This window comes from Colias eurytheme, chromosome 9, assembly GCF_061535395.1.
Source record: "Colias eurytheme isolate Ceu_HAF_F1 chromosome 9, ilColEury1 Martin Lab GWU primary, whole genome shotgun sequence".
NCBI lineage: Eukaryota > Metazoa > Arthropoda > Insecta > Lepidoptera > Pieridae > Colias > Colias eurytheme.
In genome coordinates this window covers 12,620,589-12,638,448 of record NC_142988.1, presented here as the reverse complement: position 1 = coordinate 12,638,448, position 17,860 = coordinate 12,620,589, and the positions used below count along the sequence as shown (strand labels likewise).

Below are 17,860 nucleotides of genomic sequence, written 5' to 3'. Positions count from 1 at the left end.
AAATAGAAGTTGGATAGAAGAATGGATAACTAGCAGGACAGGCAAAACCATAGAACTTAATATGTAAAACGTCAAATTCTTAAAACGCCGAAAACTGCACAACTGCAGTACAACTAACGTTTTTGGAGGTTAGAACCAGAAAACCATACCGAAATATCAGATGTTTTATTTATCAATTTGTTTGAAGAAAAGAATAACGTTATTCCTCTACATATATCGTGTCTGCAAATATAAAGTCAACATCAGAAATGTTATTAGAGATTTTCCATTAAAGAATATCCGTTACGCCTAATGTTTCGGTCACATGCCTTTCTGTGTAGAGACCGCTACTCTTGCATCCGTGTTTGCGTTACAATCATGCACTATAATAACATCTGCACAGTTATCTTATCTCCGGAGATTAACAAACCAAATAGAACAATGCAGAATTCATAAATGTTAAAAAACTGTTTTTTTCATTACACAAAAATTGCCTTTATTAAAATAATCGATGAACAGGGTACGTACAATAAATTTTTAAACGAAGGGTTAAAACCTATATCGAGAAGCTATTGTAGTCGACATGGCAAAAATAGCAAAAACAAAGGGCCTTTTGTTAACGTAGTGACATTTTGCGTGTGTGAACGAACTTGAATAGCCTCATTCACCTGGAACAGGGGAGTGAGTGCTATTCATGGCGATAAACAGTGAAAGGCTAAATAGGTCGCTTATGTGAAGCAGTCTGATTCGTGCTATCATATTTGCTTTTGTGACTTCGTTTTTATTTCAATTTGAATGAGACCAAAACATTTCTAGCTATTTGATCTTTAAAAGTAGACTAAAAAGTTAACTTTATAATAAGCTAGATCAACTTCCACTAGAAGAATATTATGATAACCAACTCTTCATACTATCACTGAATACACAAATATGCATTAATTGCCATTTCATTAGCAAACTATTGCATGATTTTGCAAGTTTCATTAATATTGTCTTATGCACATGTCGCACAACATCGAGTCGGTCATAAATTTTAACTATTTTGCGTGTTTGCGTGGTTGCTACATTTGGTTGATATTTGATAATGATGCATAACAAAATTAGCTGTAAACAATTTTGAATATCTAATAATATTGCGCCAGTTATTGGCTGTAGGTACATTCCAAATTTTGTTTATTTTAGTTGATTGACGTCAAAGTATTCGCAATTCTAATATCAAAAGAAATGCATTAATTAATTTACAGAAAAGTCATGATTTATAATATTATGTTATCAAGGCTATATTATGTACTAGCTGTGCCCGCGACTTCGTCCGCGTGGAATAGTGACTGCATAGTAGTTACTACTTAACTTAATTATTGAGTAAACACGGACTACCATAAATAGGTAAAAGATCTGTTAGTAAAATTTATTACTAAACTGTGCTAAACAATAAAAAAAATAAATGCCTTATTAATTTTCTACGTAAAATGTCTTTTAAATTATGTCATATTATTTTTAGGCACCAGGGGGGAGGGGAGCAAATTTCTTTTCCTTCCTTCCTTGTATGGATGTTTTTAATCGATACTCAGTTTTTATCAAATCCAAATCAGATCTTTCCTGAATCCTGTCTCACGCCTGTAGTAACTAAACCGTTTAGACCGTGCAATCAAAATTAAATTAAAAAATAAAACAACGCTACGAAGAAAAGTGCATAAATAATAAAAGGAATAAATAATTTCACAAACTTCCCGAAGATTTTTAAAAATAAATACCATTTTAAATATTTATAAAAAAAAACAAAGTCGTCGGGGCTGCCATGCCAACATTATCATTATATATTTCATTATCAAAATAAATGGTACTTAATTTTAAAGATCGTCGGGAAGTTTGTAAAATTATTTATTCCTATCGGTTTCTTATTTTCATGTAATATTTTCAAGTGAGCGAGACCTACCTCTACTTCCATATTACATTCCTACATCATATTGATATCTATAAGTTTGTTGCTCCTTGACATATTTTAAGTTGGGCCGTAACCGTGCACAAATTGTAATGGACCACAGTGGCAAAAGAAGTGGTATATTTAGGAAAAAATATTGCCAAGGGCCAGGCCTATGTAGCTTTGAGTAGAGTTCAAAATTTCCAGGGTGTGGCTATCCTCTCGCTCCTATATCCCCCTCTTCTTTCACAGACTTTCAACCCTTCCCTTTCCACCCCTAGTAAATGGGAGAACCGATTTTGATGTAAACCATATCTAATTGTACCTATATGTACACGTCATAACTCATATCCTGTCGTTTGATGCTCCATTTGGTTTATTTATCCCCACTGTCACCCCTAAAAAGCCCTAAATGTAATAAACGGATGAACCGATTTAGATAAAATATGACTAATTATTGTAATTCACACATTGGCCTTTCATATTTTGATATGCCGCTTGCGGCTTGAGTATATTATTTGACCACATTAGATTTTTGTTTATTCCCACTTTTACCGCTGTAATCTAACAAATGGATAAACCGGATTGGATAAAAATATAACTAAGTGTACTTCACCCGTTATGCACTTTCATTTGATATGACACTTGGGTATATTTGACAACATTCGTTTTTTTCATTTCCACTTTTACCCATATATAATATATGTATAATAAATGGATGAACCGATTTTGATTAAATATGTCTAATTATACATACTTTACACGTCATGCCCTTTCATTTGATATGTCACTTGAGTATATTTGACAAAATTCATTTTTTTATTACCACTTTTATACCTATATCAAATAAATGGATGAACCGATTTTGATAAAATTTGACAAATTGTTACTGATAGGTCGTTCACTTTCATTTAATATATATATCACTTAGGTATATTTGACAATTTTCGTTTTTTTCATCCCCACTTTTACCCCTATATACCTAGGTATAATAAATAGATGAACCGATTTTGATACACTTTATCTAAGAACCAGCGTCGGAAAATATGCTGCCTAACAAAAAAACCGCATCTAATTCGGATTACATGTAGCGAGCTACCGTGGCACAAACAGACACACACACACAGACACACATAGCGGTCAAACACTTATCACCCATCTTTTTGCGTCGGGTTTTAAAAATATAATACGACATAATTTAAAGGACATTTTATGTATAAAATTTACCTAGAAGTAAGCATAATTCTAATTTGACCCCCCACCCCCACCCTTGGGGACTTTCGATATGATCACTTGGACATAATATAGGAATAATAATTGAAACAGATAACTTACGTTTTATCGTACAGTGTACAATAGAATGCCTTAGCAAATGTTCGCCGTGAATACTTAAATGGTCATAACTTTTTTATTTACGAACCGATTGACATGAAATAAACACTAAATGTTAAATGAAGATTACCACAATATATTAGTGAAAACCGCATTTAAATCGGATAAGCCGTTTCTGAGATTAGCGTGTTCAAACATACAGACAAACAGACAAACAGACAAACAGACAAAAATTTTTTTAACTACAGTTTTGGGTTTGGGATTGATTTAATAATAACACCTACTCATTTTTTTTTACATATTTTGATTGTACAGACACAACTTTTCTAGAATTTTATTATATGTATATTGATGATATGTATAAAAAAATAATTTGGAAAATCCAAAAGTGCACGCCTCATATTTTTTTTAATAAATATTTATTAATTATTATTTTTGTTTATTTAAGTAATAACAATTAAACCACATCGAATCAGACCCTGAAAAATGAAAGGGTTCTATTCCTGAGCATACTCAAGCGTAAGAGAAAAAAATAGTTTGGAAAATCCAAAAGTGCACGCCTCATAATTTTTTTTAATAATTATTTATTAATTATTATTTTTGTTTATTTAATAACAATTAAACCACATCGAATCAGACCCTGAAAAATGAAAGGGTTCTATTCCTGAGCATACTCAAGCGTAAGAGAAAAAAAAAGACTCGATTAGTAAAGTATTTCGGTCGCTATCGTGTTAACAAGAAAATCCTCCGCACATACAGACACACGGACGTCCAAGACAGAACTTTTTTAATCTGTTTTTTAACTAGTTTAAATAACAAAAATGACATCAAAAATATCATGAATGTTAAAAATAGTGTTTTTAGGGTTCCGTAGCCAAAATGGCAAAAACGGAACCCTTATAGTTTCGTCATGTCCGTCTGTCCGTCTGTCCGTCTGTCCGTCTGTCACAGCCGATTTACTCGGAAACTATAAGTACTACAGTGATGAAATTTGATGGGAATATGTGTTGTATGAACCGCTACAAAAATATGACACTAAATAGTAAAAAAAAGAATTGGGGGTGGGGCCCCCCATACATGTAACTGAGGGATGAAATTTTTTTTTTCGATGTACATACCCGTGTGGGGTATCAATGGAAAGGTCTTTTAAAATGATATAAAGTTTTCTAAAAAACATTTTTCTTAAAGTGAACGGTTTTTGAGATATCAGCTCTCAAAGTCGTAAAAAGTATGTCCCCCCCCCTCTATTTTTATAACTACGGGGTATAAAATTCTAAAAAAAATAGAGGTGATGCATGCTAATTAACTCTTTCAACGATTTTTGGTTTGATCAAAGTATCTCTTATAGTTTTTGAGATAGGTTGATTTAACTGTAATTTATTATATTTGCTGCTACGGAACCCTTTGTGCGCGAGCCCGACTCGCACTTGGCCGGTTTTATTTCTTAATATGTGTGTGTATGTTTTATCTTACAAGTGCAATGTATGATACATAAAGACATTTTAAGTTTGAAAAATCAGATGTTTTGCGCGAAGTGACAGTAGTACCCACCTCAACGCTTCGCTTATGAGGCGTGCAAAAGACTCGATTAGTAAAGTATTTCGGTCGCTATCGTGTTAACAAGAAAAAGGATCCGCACATACAGACACACGGACGTCCAAGACAGAACTTTTTTAAACTGTTTTTTAACTAGTTTAAATAACAAAAATGACATCAAAAATATCATGAACGTTAAAAATAGTGTTTTTTCTTAATATGTGTGTGTATGTATTATCTTACAAGTGCAATGTATGATACATAAAGACATTTTAAGTTTGAAAAATCAGATGTTTTGCGCGAAGTGACAGTAGTACCCACCTCAACGCTTCGCTTATGAGGCGTGCAATATGTGTAAAAGATTCCAAATATAACACAAGGCAATTATTGCTAAAGCTTATCAACGCAACGCCACAATCCTACTATACCTATGTTATACCCATATTATAATATTCTATTCATACAATTAATTTATCTCTAAAGAATACAAAAGCTATGAGCAGTAACATACCGTCCTGCAACACGCGGGGTCGGCTCCCTGCGCCAGCAGTTCGTGTACGCACTCCGTATGCCCCATCGCGGCTGACAGAATCAGCGGCGTGGTGCCGTCCTGCAAACATACATATTCAATCAAACGTTTATAACTTAAACTAGACTTCAGAAGCTTTTTGAAATCGGCAGGATACAATAATAATTGATTATTGACCACCGCTTCGAAAGGTAGTTTCTACAGGGAAGAGCCGACAAGCAGAACTGTAGTTGCTCTTGTAGAATTAGGGCATTTTATTCAGCAACTACTTGACTTCAAAGAAAATAGAGTCATTAACTACAAGATGACCCGGGGAACTTCCTATTTCCTACCACCAGGTTATACTGTGAAGCAAACAAATATACTCCATTCTACCAAGACACTTTCAAGATTTTCCGACCCAATTTGACATCCAAAAGCAGGTTGATCGATAAATAAATTACAGGAAATATATAAAGTTAACTCGAACACATCCAATAAGCGATGGCGTGATGAAACAACGGCACAATCAGTTAATGTGAAATGAACATTCGCGCCGCTCCAGCGAGCGGCTTGTTACGTGTTTGTATGGAAATGGGATCTCTGGACGCGACGCAGCGTGACTGCTTTTTCTGGATTCTCCGAACATCGCTGGTACAGGATGTGGTGGTTGCTATGCTATTGTTTTTTTGTCTGAATATTAGAGTGCATAGAGCTTGTGTGAGAGATAATACTATCGCTGATTTTTCATCTCTTGTCTTTAATATACATTAATATACATGTCTTCTGACTTCTCTATTCAGTGACTAGACTAGTTAATGTTAAATAGATAGACATAGAGTAAATTCAGAAGTAACCTAATGAGGTTAATTTTTGGTATGGAAATGTAATGTTTAAACATAGCCACATTTCTTTATAGGATGAATATGGAAAGGAAAAATTTGGGCAACCAACCATGCTGATACTTACATGCAAATACCATAAATTTTGATAATAAATCTCGAATAAATTGCTACAAACGTAACCGTAATTATGGTATATAACGAGATAATTAGCCCAAAAATCATGCTGAGTAATACGAAGAGATATGCAAAACATTAGCAAGAAAAACAGAAATCAGTCACGCACGTTGCTATCAAGGTTATGGTGAAATATTATGTAGAGACAAAAAGTCGATCCATCATAATGTAGACCTTTCTCCTTACGTAACCATGAGCGGCCACAACAATCTTTGATGTTTCGGCCATTATGCTTTAATCTTTGTTTGTTGAACATTGGAGATTTTGGTTCTCATGAAATTTATAAGGTTATGCATAAAATAGTGAATTGGTCTTAGTTTACAAGCTTATGTATATAAAGAATTTGGTGGTCTTGGACTTTACTAGCCATATTGATGGTGGGAATAAAAGTGGGGAGCTGTTTGATTTTTTAATGTGTTTCTTAAGCAATTGTTAACCAGAAACAATGTGTTATGAGCTAGAACTGTATGTAGAGCGAGCGTTCATTTTCCGAAAGAGCTTAATGTATCTTCCTGTGCTATTTGGGTCACACATGGACAAAAGCAGATTCCATGCTTTGTCAGAAATGGAATCGTCATATACGATGAATTAAAAGTAGTTTGCATTTCTTTAATTACTATTTTATGCTTATTATTAAAATTTGCAATTAATTATAATTAATTTATGAACGAAATCCGTTTCGTTCGTGGCGTTAAATTTCATTATATTTTTCTATGACCGTGAAATATGATTATTTAATTAAACATTGTTGCGATTCATAAATACGAAGAAGTCAATGAACTTCTATGTTCGTAAAGATATTTGTCTCTTAGCAATAATTTGAAATGCGTAATAAATTCGCGATTGGAAGCGGATATCTTGAGAATCGCTGATATATTTTTTTTTAATTTTTCACTGTCAAGTATGGTAAGAATAGAAATGATGAAAAATTGGTTTTTCTTTGTTATTTTTTTTATTATTAAAGAGAACCACATACTTAAAATTTAGAGAGGAGGAAATGGAGCACGAAACCTACTGCTTTACAATAAGTGTAAGATGTACCTAGTAGCACAGACTAATAATAATATACTTAATACTACGTATACAACTAGTAGTCTTGTAAAAATGCGAGCTTACGTTCATTTTGTACCATCAATCCTAATTCTTTTGTATTTGCAGAAATGCATAATGCAGTTCAGCGCGCGCGCGCGGGGCGGTGAGACGTGTCTGTGCGCATTAACGTTTAATTTGCAATAATGGCGAATACATTAAAATGTATTAGTTGTAATATTATCATCGATGAATTACTCGCGTATGTGCAGAATAAAATATCGGTTATTGATGAAGAAAGCCTCGTAAGAATTTGTGTATCAGCCTTTCAAACGGAAGAAATTGAAAAATCAAAGGCGTTACTTTTTGAATCGGTAAAAATTGACAAGAAAAAACTCGTACGGAAAGGACAAGGGAAGGAAAACCGAACATTATATGACATTATTGGCTTATTCAAATCCACCGAACCGGACTCATTACCAGTTTTTGTTGCTAGAAGACTAGAAAAGTTACCACCAATTACATTTGACCATTTAGATGTATCGGATCTTCTTAAGAAAATCGCCGTAATGCAAAATGAAATTAAAGATTTTAAAAATTCTTTCGCTTCAATGAGTCAATTAAATGAAGTTAAGGAGGACGTTCACAATATTAAAACCAGCTTAAGTTTACCTATAAAAGAGTCTCGTAACATTAATTATAAAAGAGGTGCTGCAAAAAACAGCCCTGTAACAGAGATACATTTAGATGATCCAACTAATAGCATGATGAATACGGATTGCTCATCATCCCCGAAGAATAATAAACACACTCAGAAACAAAGGAACTGCAAAATTACTACGAGAAATATAGAGGGTACTTTAACACCGCGACCGTTATGTGTAACGGAAAGTTCGCAGTCGGGCGCACGGTCAGAGTGTGATACTGATTGGACCTTAGTGTCTAGGCGTAAAGTTGACATTAAAAATCGCATGAGAGGTAAAAAAGGCACATCAAATAGCATTGATTGTAATTTCAAAGCGGCTGATCGGAATGTACCTATTTTTATATCTAACGTTCACACAAGTACGAACGAGAAAGACATCGAGAATTATATTTTGACTAAAACTCAGATGAATATTAAATTGGAAAAAATTGCGTCTAAAAAACTAACACACAACGCTTACAAGTTTTTTATACCGGACTCTAAAAAAGATATATTTTTGGACGACAACCTTTGGCCCACAGGGATTATATTTCGGCGTTTTGTGAATTTTAAAAATAAATCCTCGAATTATAAACATTCGCAGGAGGTCGGCCCATTACAAAAACATAATGGATAAAAAAGTTAAACTGGTAAGCTTTAATTGCAAAAATGTTAAAAGGTCTATTGACAGTATAAGGCAGTTGTGTATGGACGCGGACATAATTGCGTTGCAAGAAACTTGGTTGCTACCGCATGACCTTTCATACCTACACAATATTAGCGATGAATTCGCTTGTACGGGAACGTCGGCGGTGGACACTGCGGCGGGCGTGTTGCGAGGCAGGCCGTACGGAGGCTTAGCTTTGTTATGGCGAAAGAGTGTGTTCAACAATGTGTCGATTGTGCAGTGCAGTGATAACCCACGCGTGTGCGCAGTGAAAATAGTGCTAGAGCAAAGGTCTGTTTTAGTGTTCAATGTGTACATGCCGACAGATTCGGCGCAAAATTTAGTGGATTTTACGGATTGCCTTAGCTTGGTGAGTGCGATTATTGAAACTTCTAACATTGAAAACTGTTATATTTTAGGGGACTTTAATGCACATCCAAATGAGTTATTCTATGGAGAATTGTTAAATTTTTGTAAAGAATTCGAATGGAGTTGTGTTGATACGGAACTGTTAGGTATAGACACAAACACATACACTTTTGTCAGTGAGTCGCACGGATCTAGGAGGTGGTTAGATCATTGCGTAGTTACTAAAGCTGCGCGTAAATCAGTCTGCTCGGCATACGTAAAGTATGATACGTTATGGTCTGATCACTATCCTCTCGTTTTAGAATGTATTTTTCAAAATGTGTGTGTGAAAAAATCACCAGTTAGCTGTAGTGTAAACAAGGCTATATGGGGCGATAGAAATATAAATCAAATAAAATCTTATACAAGTAAATGTCATGAAAAATTAAGTTTAATACAGTGCCCTATAGTCTTGAGAAGCTGCATGCACGGCGTCTGTAATAATCAAAGCCATTATAGCGTAATTGACGAGTTGTATGAATTGATTGTGCGTGGTCTCAGTGACTCTGCCGTGGCCTGTTCGGGACGTAGCAAGTCCAAGAAAGTAGTGATAGGTTGGAATAGACTTGTGGCTGGTGCATACAGGGAGGCCAGGTATAAATATTCAGTATGGGCGCGGAGGGGTAAACCACACATTGGAATTGAATATAATGAGATGTGTGAATCTAGAAAAATTTTTAAAGCACGTCTTAAATGGTGTCAGAACCATGAATAACAAATCAAAATGGACAACTTAGCGTCACATCATTCGCGTAAAGATTTTCGTTCTTTTTGGAAACAGACTAACAAACTGAACTGTAAACATGGCCTCCCTGTATCTGTAGGTGGCGCTAATGATCCTGTTAGTATTGCTAACCTCTTCAAAGAGCATTTTAAAGTTACGTCTCCATTAGGTCCGAGTCTGTCTGTGCCTGATACTGTGGATCAGGATGATCGGGAATTTAAAGTCACTGCTTTAGAAATTCAACGAATAATAAGTAAAATGTCTAAAGGAAAGTCTCCCGGTCACGATGGTCTAAGTATTGAGCACCTAAAGTATGCAGGGCCTCACATATCGAGAGTGTTATCAATGTTTTTTAATCTTTGTATTCAGCATAAGTATCTTCCCAGTGATTTAACAAAAACTATCGTAGTGCCAATTGTTAAAAATAAAACAGGTGATTTAGCGGACCAGACCAACTATAGGCCTATCTCTCTTGCAACGGTAATTGCAAAGGTATTTGACAGCCTGCTTAATGAACAACTAAACAGGTACGTAGAAATACACCAAAATCAGTTTGGATTTCGATCGGGACTTTCTACGGAAAGTGCAATATTGTCTTTAAAGTGGGCTGTCAAGTACTATATGGACCGAAATACGCCAATATATGCGTGCTTCCTTGACCTGTCGAAGGCGTTTGATCTGGTTTCTTATGATATCCTTTGGGATAAGTTAAAGACAGCTAATGTACCGTCCTCTCTTATTAACACATTTAAATGTTGGTACAGAGGCCAGATCAATCAAGTCCGATGGGCGGGGGCTTTATCTCAGCCGTTTGGGCTGCAATGCGGCGTGAGGCAGGGGGGGTTAAGTTCGCCCACGCTTTTCAATGTATATGTCAACGAGCTGATTGAATCACTCAGCAACGAAAGGATTGGTTGTCATATTGATGGAGTTTGCATCAACAATGTAAGTTACGCAGATGATATGGCGTTGCTGAGTGCTTCAATCTGCGGTCTTAGAAGATTAGTGGCCATCTGTGAAGAGTACGCTGCTCTTCATGGATTGGTCTACAATACTAAGAAAAGTGAAGTCATGGTCTTTGAGTCTGGGCGCCGAGTTACGCATTTTTTACCCCCAATACGTTTGAACGGAGTGCCATTGGGGAGGGTCTTTAAATTCAAATATCTCGGACACATATTGACCCCTAGACTCAGAGACGATGATGATATTGAAAGGGAACGACGGGCACTGGCAGTGAGGGCAAATATGATAGCTCGTAGGTTTGCACGTTGTTCTAATGAAGTTAAAAAAACCCTATTTCGTGCGTATTGTACATCTTTTTACACGTGCAGCCTATGGGCTAGTCATACTCAACATTCTTACAGCTCGCTCCGTGTTCAATATAATAATGCGTTCCGGGTGTTAATGGGGCTGCCCCGTTATTGCAGCGCATCAGGGATGTTTGCAGAAGCTCATATAGACTGTTTTTACGCTACAATGCGAAAGAGATGCACATCCCTGGTGCGCCGTGTGCGGGACAGCCCCAATGAAATCATGCGCTGTATAGCGAGTCGGCTCGACTGCTGGTATGTGAACCACTGCTGCAGACTGTCTGCTTCCTTGATAGCTCTGTAGCGGTGGAGTACATTTCTAGCAGTCATAATAAATTTTATTTTTACTAACATAATTTTTAAGATTATAATTGTTACTAACAAAATGAGTCCTGGTTACTTGAATAAATGAATGAATTATTATTATAATTCTTGTCAAATGTGTGTTATTTAATTTTCTATTTGCGCGGTGTTATCATTAATCGCAAATTTAATCCGTTATCGGTACATTACGAAACTTTTCACCGACAATAAGAAACTGTTTTCTCTTGATTTAATTACTTTCTTGCATCATAAGTTCCAGAAAAACTTCAACATCACTGCCAAAACCGCAACGACTATTTTAAAGCATAATAGTACTTCACAGTACGTTATAAAACACTCGCTACCTCGTTAACCTACAAAGCTGTAAAATGCACTAAACATTAAACATATTTCATATTTATTTTACTTGCACTTAACGTGTTAATGCAATGGAAGTTACTAGAACATTTTAAAACAACGGGATTCTAAAAATATTTGTGTGGTTGAAAATAGTTCAGAGAGTTCCTTCCTGAATGCTAATTGGTTTTTAAATTCAAAGGAATCTTGCCATATTTTATGCGTGTGCGTCGATTGTTCTTTTCTCTCGAAAATATTAAGCTTTTTATTTTTTTACGTTCACATAACACACATAATCCCATAATCCAGACAAATACAAAATCTTCCTAACTTTCTATACCTGTATACTTGGCCTGTACACGATACCTGTAGGTATATTATATCAACGTGTAATATAATACGTTATCGCTTTTACCTTGCATTTCCAATTTTCCAGATTCTTCAAGCATACACAAATATTTAAAAAATTCTTTGGATAAATCGACACTTCAAACACAAACTTTACATATACTTGCGATTCTCGATACAAATTTCGCAATCTTCTAATGAATGCCACACGTGTTCAATTTACATACCGGACCTGTGACTTTCGACTTATCCGCTCCGATTTATATTGTTTTTCGACGAATTTGATTTTAGCAATGTTGCAGGACTAGTTATTTTTGAGTGAAGTTGGTATAAAAAGCGTTATGGAATAACTAATATACTCGTCTATGTGTCATATGTGGTTAAGCCATTTCTTAACGATTTCCGTTCATTTATCACTACAGAGTAGCACTTAGTTATACGTTATTTTAATTTCTAAAATTTTAGTGATTTTTTATTTCTTTTGTCTCTATATTTTGTAAGTACATACGTAAACGTTTATTTAATACGAGTCTTGATATGTAAGAAGAATAGACTTAAATTCACCGCTTTATATAAATCAAGGCAGCACGACATAGTGTAAGCCGATTAATGATTGTTATTTTTACCCTATTTAAGCACGCATGTAGGAATTATGCTGCATTTTTATCCATTTCTATCGTACTATCGAGTCACATGCCGATTCTTTTCTGTGGAAGCTATCTTCCAAATCGTTGGTAGTTTAAAAACATGACTATTCATAATTATTAAATCCATACAAGTATACATAAATGAAAAGGGTAAAGTATCAACAGTTTTTATTTTATATAAGCTTAAAATAGTAATACACTCACCCGATCTCTGGAGTCAATATGCACTTTGCCGGTATCCAACAGTTGTCTGAGCCTGTCGCAGTCCCCGCGCAACGCTGCGAGATGAAACTGCACGTCTGTCCGAGATTCTTTCTGAAAAAAATAATATTTTTTTAAGTTCTAGTAATTACAATATGTAGTGACCACGTAGTGACCGCCTCCTTGGTGAAGTGGTTAACGCCTGAGCGTAGAAACGAGGGGATCTCGCTTCGATTCCCGGTAGCGTCGTAAGAAATGTCTTGGTCTGGTAGAAACGGAAGGCTATTCATCTACTTGTTCGTAAAGAAAATCGATCAGTGAAATAGATATGGATACACCAGTAGGGGACACGGGACTTCACCCATAAATATTAGTGTTACCATATTTCTTTGAGATTTCTAGTAAATTCTAATTATTATAAGCAGTAGTTGCAGTATTTAATTGAAGAAATAGGCCTTGATTGGCAATATACACGTGTTCAGCGCTTACGATAGGCATTGGTTATTTTTAGAAAAATCTATAGTAGTTTTATATAACGTGAATCTATTATGTCATTGACAAGAAACAGACCTATAGTAGGTACTCATTATTCCGAGCTAACCCAATTTTCTTCGCTAGCCTGACTCTATATTCTCTTTTATATCATTTAAAATTTTAGGCCGATTCTTACACATTATTTATTCGGAAAGTACGTTCACACTTGCATAATAAAAGCAAGTTATTACAAACTTTTATTACAACGGTATATAGATCGTCATCTTAATTTAAGAATACAATATCACCTGGTTACAAGAACAATCAAAAGAACATTATATTCTAGCATACAGGTAAAAATAGCTTTACATGCAAACTATAGCTCTTATCCCTTGATACTCATAATGCTATAATAATACAAATAACTTGTATAGAGAATATTTTCAATAAATCATAACCACAGGTCATTTACGTCAGCTCTATAATGCCATATTCCGAGTCATACACTGACATTCAGTGTTCGCGTCAGTGGAATTGTTATCAACGGTATATGTAACTGTTGTTGTGATCGTACTGATGTTATGTAAAACTACATATACATTTCCGAGATTCCTCGCGATTAATTTCAACGTCCGCCATGATCGTAAATAATAAAAAAAAGAATCAGTGCACACAACTGGCGCGGTTGGCTGTCGGGCGGCAAGTGTCGGTCGAACTGACACCCCCCAACCAGCCAAACTACTGACTCAAGGAAAATGTCATTGTCACTTGTCATTGTCATAAATTCATTCGTTAAAACTTCAAGTCTTACTATGTCAATATTCAAACTCACAACTTTACCAGTAGATGGCGTTATTACCAACTGAATAAATCAATACTCCGACACGGCCATTCTGACAATAAGCGCGTTCTCGCGCGATTTCTAAGCCTATTTAGCTCTGATCACAACTTTGCGTCAAAGTTTGTAACGTAGAACCTACTCAAAGCGCGGAGCTTCCCATGTAGAGTCAACACATGAAGCGCGGAGCTTCCCATGTAGAGTCAACACATGAAGCGCGGAGCTTCCCATGTAGAGTCAACACATGAAGCGCGGAGCTTCCCATGTAGAGTCAACACATGAAGCGCGAAGCTTCCAATGTAGATAGAGCAAACACATGAAGCGCGAAGCTTCCAATGTAGATAGAGCAAACACATGAAGCGCGAAGCTTCCAATGTAGATAGAGCCAACACATGAAGCGCGAAGCTTCCAATGTAGATAGAGCAAACACATGAAGCGCGAAGCTTCCAATGTAGTTAGAGCAAACACATGAAGCGCGAAGCTTCCAATGTAGATAGAGCCAACACATGAAGCGCGAAGCTTCCAATGTAGATAGAGCCAACACATGAAGCGCGAAGCTTCCAATGTAGTTAGAGCAAACACATGAAGCGCGAAGCTTCCAATGTAGTTAGAGCAAACACATGAAGCGCGAAGCTTTCAATGTAGATAGAGCCAACACATGAAGCGCGAAGCTTCCAATGTAGATAGAGCAAACACATGAAGCGCGAAGCTTCCAATGCAGTTAGAGCAAACACATGAAGCGCGGAGCTTCCAATGTAGATAGAGCAAACACATGAAGCGCGGAGCTTCCAATGTAGATAGAGCCAACCCATGAAGCGCGAAGCTTCCAATGTAGATAGAACCAATACACGAAGCGCGAAGCTTCCAATGTAGATAGAGCCAATACATGAAGCGCAAAGCTTCCAATGTAGTGCCAACACATGAAGCGCGGAGCTTCCAATGTAAGGCCAACACATGAAGCGCGGAGCTTCCAATGTTTAATTTACGCGTGAAGCGCAGGGCTTCCAACGCTAAACTCTCGCATGAAGCGCGGAGCTTCCAATGCTAAATTTACGCCATCAGCTCCTCTTAGGAAAGGAAAAAGAAACAAGCGTCTAGGGATGCGATCCTTTATTAGCATTGATCAACAAAATAAATTGTAAACATTTCTACTAACCAAAACACCAACAACAAAAATAATGGAAAAATCATCATATCGCAACCGTCGACATAATAAATACAATCGTGTATCTCAACAAATGCCGTTTACTTTGGCGACTAATCATTTTATTTTAACATAACTCAATATTTAATTATTAATTTTTAAAGCTGATTAGAAAAATAAAACTCACTCTTATTACAAATCATCAAATTGATTAGACATTTCTGGTAAACTCATAGGATATTTACTCAGCTTTTCATGACACACATATTGCGCACGGTATTCGAATTCAGCTCACGAAAATCAATACACAATCTGTCAGAGCCATCCTTCTTCTTCACGAGGATCGCCGGGCTTGAAAATGGTGGCGTACTCTCGCTGATAATGTTTTTAGACTGGAGGTCAACTATTATGTCAATCATGGCCTTGCGTTCCGCGGGGGCCAGGCGATAAGGTTGACGCTGCACTATTTTGTTCGGATCTTATAATCTAATTTCCATCTCACCTGTTGTTACGACCGTCTGAGAGTTCCCCTTTACGAAGTTCTCATTAAAATTTTCAATAATAGCACGTAAACGAGCAATATCTTGGATGTCTGTAAGGTAGGTATCGATTGCTTCTATATTGGCACTTTGCAAAGCACAAACGTGCGCACGAACATCGCGAGAAACGTGAACGTCTTTATTTTTAATTATTAAATTTACCCCGAGTCGCGTAAAAACATCCCACCCCACAATGACGTCATGAGGTAAAGCCCGAGAGTCTACCATCAAAAAATACCATCGACCTCTAAGTGAACATCATCGATTTCTATAGGCAAAGTAATACGGAAAAAGAATGAGTGAAAGTGGAGCCAATACTAGTTAAACGCGTAAATAAAAAAATCTCGTACACCGGTCATAATGTCAGCAATAGGTTTACGAATGAGCGAGCAGTTAGATCCACTATCTATGACGGCTTGTAATTGCAATCTTACAACAATAATTTTAATAAGCGGCGATTCTGACTAGACACACACATATTAACGGACTTTGTATCATTACTTTTTTTTTTAATTTTTCGTCTCGTTGTTTAGAGAAACACACCTGCTCTGTATACAGCAATTTGCAACAATAAGTGCACTGAACATTTTTATCGACAGGCGTGGAACATTTTAATTAAAACGTTTCCGAATGTGAAACCTTAGTGTGCGGACGGAATTTACAACTTCGCTTATAGTGCCCCATTTTACCGCAATTGTGGCACATAACATGGTCATTTGTTTCAATTTAACGCTGCTTAAAGTCACTACAAAAAGAGCTCGAAGTTGAAGGTCGTTTATTATTTTTATTAATTTGAGGGTAGGTAGCAAGGTGTCTATCTAATGTTACAAAGTCCGTGGCGGTATTTTTTAATAAATCTGATCGTACCTGATTTGTCAGAGATACCTGACATGACGACTTCGATCTCGTTCGCCTCGCTCACGCTGCAGCTGTACGCGCACGTAGCCTGCAGTTGGTGGAGTATTTGATTTGGCGGATTGGTTCGCCGATTCTCGGAAATATGTCTCGCTCGTAGTAGCAGGGTGTCGGTTAAATACACTGGAGGAATGATGGTCAGATCCCACCGCTGCTTTCGGAGATTCCTCGCGATTAATTTCAACGTCCGCCATGATCGTAAATAATAAAAAAAAGAATCAGTGCACACAACTGGCGCGGTTGGCTGTCGGGCGGCAAGTGTCGGTCGAACTGACACCCCCCAACCAGCCAAACTACTGACTCAAGGAAAATGTCATTGTCACTTGTCATTGTCATAAATTCATTCGTTAAAACTTCAAGTCTTACTATGTCAATATTCAAACTCACAACTTTACCAGTAGATGGCGTTATTACCAACTGAATAAATCAATACTCCGACATACATGTGATAAAGATTATAAATATAGTTTATTAACGCAAAGTTAGATAACGGATGCGTGAATTAGTGCTGCGAATTGTGTACGAGATTTGAATTGTGACAACTAATTAAAATATTCACGAATTTAAAAACATACATTGAATTGACAGAAGTGGGGCAGTATCCAATGTTAAACTGAAGATAGTAGAAGAAGATAGTAGGTAAAAATAAATAGAAAAAAAAATTGTTTAGAGACCACGATTTCTAGATCATCATAAATCACGTCATATTTTTCAATGTTACCGTACACTAAATTTTAAAATCCAGGAGGTCAATACACGTTAGAAAAAATGACTAGTAACCTTGTAAATAAACAAATTAATGACGATAATCGTCAAATAAATAGCAGGTAATAAACATCGTACCTGCAACGTGTGTGCTAATTTAATTCATCCTGCTGCGAAGTCGTTATGTTGATGGCATTTATAACCGTGAGACTGTGATTTATCTTGTTTGTTTCAAGGAAATAATCATTATTACTTCTGAGAATTAATAAAC

The 17,860-nt window shown here is 36.3% G+C and overlaps 3 protein-coding genes across 3 annotated transcripts in view; 2 read left to right on the top strand and 1 right to left on the bottom strand.

The window, feature by feature from the left end:
* LOC149906180 (uncharacterized) overlaps nucleotides 1-17,860 on the bottom strand; it is a 46,972-nt gene that overhangs the window by 3,321 nt on the left and 25,791 nt on the right. Inside the window, exons 2-3 of the mRNA XM_090105736.1 lie at nucleotides 12,978-13,088; nucleotides 5,280-5,378 (exon numbers count right to left, since the gene is read on the bottom strand). Coding sequence (XP_089961862.1) covers nucleotides 5,280-5,378; nucleotides 12,978-13,088 — 210 coding nt within the window. The remainder of the gene's footprint in view (nucleotides 1-5,279; nucleotides 5,379-12,977; nucleotides 13,089-17,860) is intronic.
* On the top strand, nucleotides 7,473-9,579 carry LOC149906183 (uncharacterized). The gene has a single exon (XM_090105543.1). The coding sequence runs from the start codon at nucleotides 7,531-7,533 to the stop codon at nucleotides 8,644-8,646; it is 1,116 nt and encodes a 371-aa protein (XP_089961669.1). The 5' UTR covers nucleotides 7,473-7,530; the 3' UTR covers nucleotides 8,647-9,579.
* LOC149906182 (uncharacterized) lies at nucleotides 10,537-11,538 on the top strand. Its single transcript, XM_090105842.1, has one exon. It carries the CDS (start codon nucleotides 10,772-10,774, stop codon nucleotides 11,420-11,422), a length of 651 nt encoding a protein of 216 aa, XP_089961968.1. The 5' UTR covers nucleotides 10,537-10,771; the 3' UTR covers nucleotides 11,423-11,538.